Source organism: Sinocyclocheilus anshuiensis, unplaced genomic scaffold (genome assembly GCF_001515605.1).
Source record: "Sinocyclocheilus anshuiensis isolate Anshui unplaced genomic scaffold, SAMN03320099.WGS_v1.1 scaffold208, whole genome shotgun sequence".
NCBI classification, from domain to species: Eukaryota; Metazoa; Chordata; class Actinopteri; order Cypriniformes; family Cyprinidae; genus Sinocyclocheilus; species Sinocyclocheilus anshuiensis.
The window spans coordinates 267,692-273,813 of NW_015557186.1; the positions used below are offsets into that span (position 1 = coordinate 267,692).

Below are 6,122 nucleotides of genomic sequence, written 5' to 3' on the forward strand. Positions count from 1 at the left end.
TACAATTATTATATTATTGTTGCTTTTGTTAAAATAGTCACAAGATTGTCACAAGATGAATATTCAGATTTTTTCAGTATTGTAACTTTAACAGGTTTTTCAGTCTATTCAAACAATTATGAACATTTTTGCATTTAGATACAGAAGAACTTTGCCTGTTGAATATTAAAAACAAATGAACAAATAAAATCTGGATCTCCATGTCTGCCATGCAAGTCAACTGTTCCTGCTCATCTCCAGACTGGATCTCTTCTCTCCACTTTCCCTAATTGCAGATTTAATTATTAAATCTGTCAGCATTAATATTTTTATACAATCAACTGTTCCTGCTCTTTCCCAGACTGGATCTTCTCTCCACTTTCCCTAATTTCAGATTCAATTATTAGATTTTGTCAGTATTAATATTTTTATGCTTAGATTTTTTTGGGGGGATCAAACTGTAACACCGTGTGTCCCAACCAGACACGACGCGATAAAAAGTATCTTTTCCATGTAGTTTTTGTCCTAACCACCCGCAACAGCGACACGTGACAATAAACGACATGGGATTCTATTTTAGGAACGTTTTTTTATTTTCTGCAACGTCGCGGCAGGAACAACATACAAAATATGACAGTGATAATCTCAGGTAATGATTATGTGCTTTATTCAATATTAAAAGTGTCTAATGTGAGTTTGAATAAATAAATTAAAGCAAACTTGTACGTTAAAACTGTGAACTCACTGCGAACCAACACGTGTATTCCATCACAAAGATATCACTCACACACTCACTCAAAACTGTTCAGTCCATTCACATTTGAATCATCTATTTTTTCCGTGTCCACTTTTCTTTGTAAAAAGTACAATAAAAAAAAGTAAAGTTAGTAAAGTTTTCTAAAGAAAAACACTGTACAAACACCTGAAAAGTACTTTTTCAGCAGAGTCCACCTCTGTTTATAGCCATAGTGAAGGCAACAATAGATATTTTACCTCAGATCTTGAAAATAAATTAAAGCAAACTTGTACGTTAAAACTGTGGACTCACTGCAAACCAACACGTGTATTCCATCACAAAGATATCACTCACACACTCACACACTCACTCAAAACTGTTCAGTCCATTCACATTTGAATCATCTATTTTTTCCGTGTCCACTTTTCTTTTCTACACACTCGCCATGTTTTTCTGTCACATCGTATCTACACTGGATGTGACAAAGCATCGCAAATCATTTGAACGTTGTGTCAGTACGTTATAAATAGAACGAGTCAGCAGTTTACTGTCGGGGATTTGTCGTGTCGCGCCGCATCCAAGACAGCATCACTGATTATAACAAATTATTGTATTTTATTGCGTAGCGCCACGTTCGGTGTAGTAGACACAATGTAAGTTAATGTAGCTTTCTGATGCTGCGTTTCAAACAGTCCATTCACATTTGAATCATCTATTTTTTCCGTGTCCACTTTTCTTTTCTACACACTCGCCATGTTTTTCTGTCACATCGTATCTACACTGGATGTGACAAAGCATCGCAAATCATTTGAACGTTGTGTCAGTACGTTATAAATAGAACGAGTCAGCAGTTTACTGTCGGGGATTTGTCGTGTCGCGCCACATCGCATCCAAGACAGCATCACTGATTATAACGAGTTCTTGTATTTTATTGCGTCGCGCCGTGCCGCTCGCGTCCGGTGTAGACACGATGTAAGTTTATGTAGCTTTCTGATGCTGCGTTTGAATTTTCATGCCACATTATTTGAAATTAGCGCGGACCAAACTTTTTTCTCTCACGGGCCGGATGTGGCCCGTGGGCCACCTATTGAGGAACCCTGTATTAAAGCAAAAAACATTTTCATTCATTTTAAAGCAGATCATGAAATGTTCTATTTGATTGAATTATTTAAGATTAAATATTAGATTTACGCTTAAAAAACTATTTGCCAACAAATACAATAAAAAGAGCTCAATTTAATTTAATTTGAATTTTATTTTATTCCAAATTTAAAAATTTAATTCAAATAATTAAGCAGAATTTAATTTTAGGAATTTATTTTAAATATCTGCTCTTCATAAAGACAATGGAAATAACACAATTAAAAATAATAATTTGATCTTAAATCAAATTAATTTTATTCGAATTTAAATAATTTAAATAATTTATTTTAAACAATTACTGAGTCAATTCAAGTAATTCAATCTCTAAATCACTTAATTCAATATGTGAATACCAGATCATGTCTCTTTTTTTTTGTTTTAATGTTTGTTTGTGTGTGTGTGTGTGTACCTGAGACGTGTCCACAGGTTTGGGTATGAAGGAGGTCTGTGACATGAAGTGTGTGTTTCCCAGTAAGTCTCTCACTCCGTCCGCGTCTCTCTTGTATTCTTTGACCGGCTCGACCCTCATCTTCTCTTTGGGCAGCAGAGCCTCGTAACACGGCGCGTAACCCGACGGCGGCAGGAACTTGAAGTCTCCGTGACGACCGCCCAACAGGAAGCGCACCCTGAGATGACAGGAGAGACGTGAGACCCATCGTCCATCAGTGACTCACGCACAGCACACGCTCGAGTCTGACGTACTTGACGCCGGCGGAGAAGCTGACGACGGGGAAGAAGAGCTCGTCGATGTTGAAGTTCTCGAACATGCCCTGCACCGGCTGCCCGTTGATCCTGAAGGAGATGCTGGGAGCGTTCAGATCCATGCAGCAGCTCAACACGTCATCAGACGCCAGCAGATGTTGCTTCATAGACGCCACCGTCCTCGGGATGCGTCCTGCATCAGGACCAGACACAGATACAACACACATCAGCAAACCGCAGGGAAACACAGGGAGCGGCACTTTAAGGCATAATGGGCTCCGTCCTGATGCAAATCGGCCAAAATGCAAATAAACATCACAAAAGCATCACAGAGAAGGGCAAAAAGCAATAAAATAGCTGTAATATAATACAGATCACAGAAATAATGATCACAAATAATGCATTAAATACCAACAAATAAATAAATGAGCTCAATTTAAATTGAATTTTAACTTAAATTTTATTTTAATTTAAATTATTAAAATAATCACCCAATATTTTAATTTAAATAACTGAATTAAAATTTAATAATTTAACATAACTTTTATTTAAATTTTATATTAATTTAAATTATTTAAACAATCGCCCAATATTTTTTTAAACAAATTAATTTAAATAATCAGTCAATATTTGAATTTAAATAATTTAATTGAAATTAAATTCAATTCAATTCAATTTGAATAGGGCTGTCAATTGATTACATTTTTAAATCACGATTAATCGCATGACTGCCATGAGTTAACTCGTGATTAATCGCAACTTAGTTGCACTTTTTTATCTGTTCTAAATGAACCTTAAATTAATACTTTTCAAGTTTTTAATACTCTAACATGGGCATGGACAAATACGAATGCTTTATGCAAATGTATTATGTTTATTATTAGTGAAACCATACTCAACATAGAGCACAAAGAATTCAGATACAGGTTTTCACAAAAACAAAGTTTTTAAAACAATTTTGAAGAAATTGAATCAAAAGTCAAAAGTATCAATTATTATATTAAACAATTATTATCAATTAATTATTATATTAATGAAATAACATATAAATATATTTACTGGCTTAATTGTTTAGATTTTTATAATGCATTATCTTCTTATCGATCCACCAGTTCACATTTACAACTCTGCGTGTTTGTTGCATAAAAACATGGGTTGATTTTCACATCGGTCTGAACAGAAACAGCAGACGGGTTTATTGCAAATGCACATTCATTCTCTGCCAGCAGGTGGTGCTGTCGGAACGGCAGGAATAAAGCGGTTTCTCTGACTATACACAAAACAGTGCAGCAGCAGACTTTGAAACCTGCAGCGCTCATATTTATTCAATTAAATCACAGCCTTCTGAAGTTTAATCGTCACATTCAGCCATATCGCAATTCTGGTTTTTCCATCCCAAAAATGTAAGACCTCCTGAAATCATAATTAAGACTTTCTTGTACCATTTAAGACTTTTTATGGCCTTAAATATGATACAACTAAATTTATGACCTTTTAAGACTTTTTAAGGACCTGCGGAAACCCTGAAACACGCGTAAAAAAAATTAGTGCCGTTAAAATGAATGCGTTAATGCTTTATTAACCCTTTAGGCGCCAGGGATTTTTGGAAAAATGCTGGATTTTGACATCAAGATTTCAAAAGCTTGTGGCTTGAAAGGGCTTAAAGATAGAAATCTACTGTAAATTAGAAAAATGTTGGGCATGACCGAAAGTTTATGTGGGGTGTAGTGTTGCTTTCGTCAACGAAAATTATGACTACATATCGTCGTCAATGAACCTTTATCACGTGACGAAAACGAGACGAGACGCAACGTAAATGCTGGTCATGTGACGATGACTATAATTAAATGTATAATGCAATATTGTTGACGAATAAAAACGAGACTAAATGTGGTTTACAAAATAAAAACTATGCTAAGGGTTAACACGTTAATTTTGACAGCCCTACATTTTAAATATTACCCAATATTTATGGCTGCCATGTTTTTTATTCTTATTAGATCAGGGTTATTTTTTATTTATTTATTCATTTAACACGGTGGAAACGCAAGCCGGATCAGGGTGTGCCGTCCCGAATCGTACCGCTCGGTGGAAATGAGCCATCAGTGTGCTGCCTCAGAAGCCCGCTGTCTATGTAGGGAGTGCAGTGCTATCGTACCTGACCACAGGTGCAGTCCATCGAAGCCATAGGAGTAGAGATCATCCCCGACGCCGTTGCCCCCCCAGCCCTCTCCGCCGCCCGGGTAGGGAGCGTAACCTTTAGTGGACGCCCAGCCCACCCGCAGGTGCGACGGCTCGGCCGTCAGGAAGTGATCCACATGATCAATCACCAGCTCAAAATACCACTTCCTGTACTGGGCCGAGCCTTCGCTGACTCCCACGAAGATATTGGGCCTCATGCTGCAAGCGAACACAACACACAAACACACACACACACACACACATACACATACACATACACACACACACACACACAATCTCAGAGACTCACTCATAATCAACAGTGTGCGCGGCAGATAAACCTATATAGGGTGGAGTATATCTATTTAATCATCATTAATAAAAGAAAAAATTATAAATAAATGTATATGTATATTTAATAATCATAAAAAATAACACTGAAAAACTATTTAAAAATAAAAAAGTAGGTAAAATAAATCATCATGCATAGATTTATAATTAATCATCAAAAACATTATAGAAATAAAATATACATTTACAATAAATACATTTTTTTATAAATAACCATATTCAATCTTCATAAATACATAATGCATATTTAATCAAATGACAAATAATTAAAATAAACAATTTATAAATAAATAAAACAAATCTATATTTAATCATCATAAATATATTTATATTTAATCATCTCTAATTAAACAGTCTTAAATAAAATATAAATAAGCAATTTATAAATAAATGAACAAATGTATATTTAATCATCATTAATAATTATAAAAATATATATATAATATAATATAATTATATAATATTATATAATATAAAATATACAATTTATAAAACAAATGTATTATTAAATCATCATAAATAGTTATTTAATAATCAGTATCAATGAATAAATAAAAAAAAAATATTCTGAATGAAAAAAAATTATAAATGATTAAAACACATTTATAGTTAATCATCAGAAATAAAAAAATGTTTATCATGAATAAATACATAAAATATAAATACACGATATAAAATAATAAATAATTAAAACTCATTATACACACACACACATATATATATACATATTCATATAATATAAAATATACAATTTATAAAACAATTTCATATCAAATCATCATAAATAGTTATTTAATCATCATTATCAATGAATAAATAAATGTAAAAAAAAAAAAAGATGAATGAAAAAAATTATAAATGATTAAACACATTTATATTAGGGTTGTGACGGTGAGGACATTTTTCCACCGGTTAATCGACGTGTGACAACACCGGTAATACCGGTATCACCGCAGGGGCGTTCCCGCTTTTCCTCGCTTTCCTTCGATTTTAAATAGCTTGCAAAAGCGGCGTGCGCATTTTACTTTCA

The 6,122-nt window shown here is 33.9% G+C and overlaps 1 protein-coding gene across 1 annotated transcript in view; it reads right to left on the reverse strand.

Moving 5' to 3' along the window:
- LOC107678700 (ryanodine receptor 3) overlaps nucleotides 1-6,122 on the reverse strand; it is a 196,980-nt gene that overhangs the window by 124,031 nt on the left and 66,827 nt on the right. The window contains exons 19-21 of the mRNA XM_016474072.1: nucleotides 4,719-4,960; nucleotides 2,561-2,753; nucleotides 2,268-2,484 (exon numbers count right to left, since the gene is read on the reverse strand). Of these exons, the coding sequence (XP_016329558.1) occupies nucleotides 2,268-2,484; nucleotides 2,561-2,753; nucleotides 4,719-4,960 (652 nt within the window). The remainder of the gene's footprint in view (nucleotides 1-2,267; nucleotides 2,485-2,560; nucleotides 2,754-4,718; nucleotides 4,961-6,122) is intronic.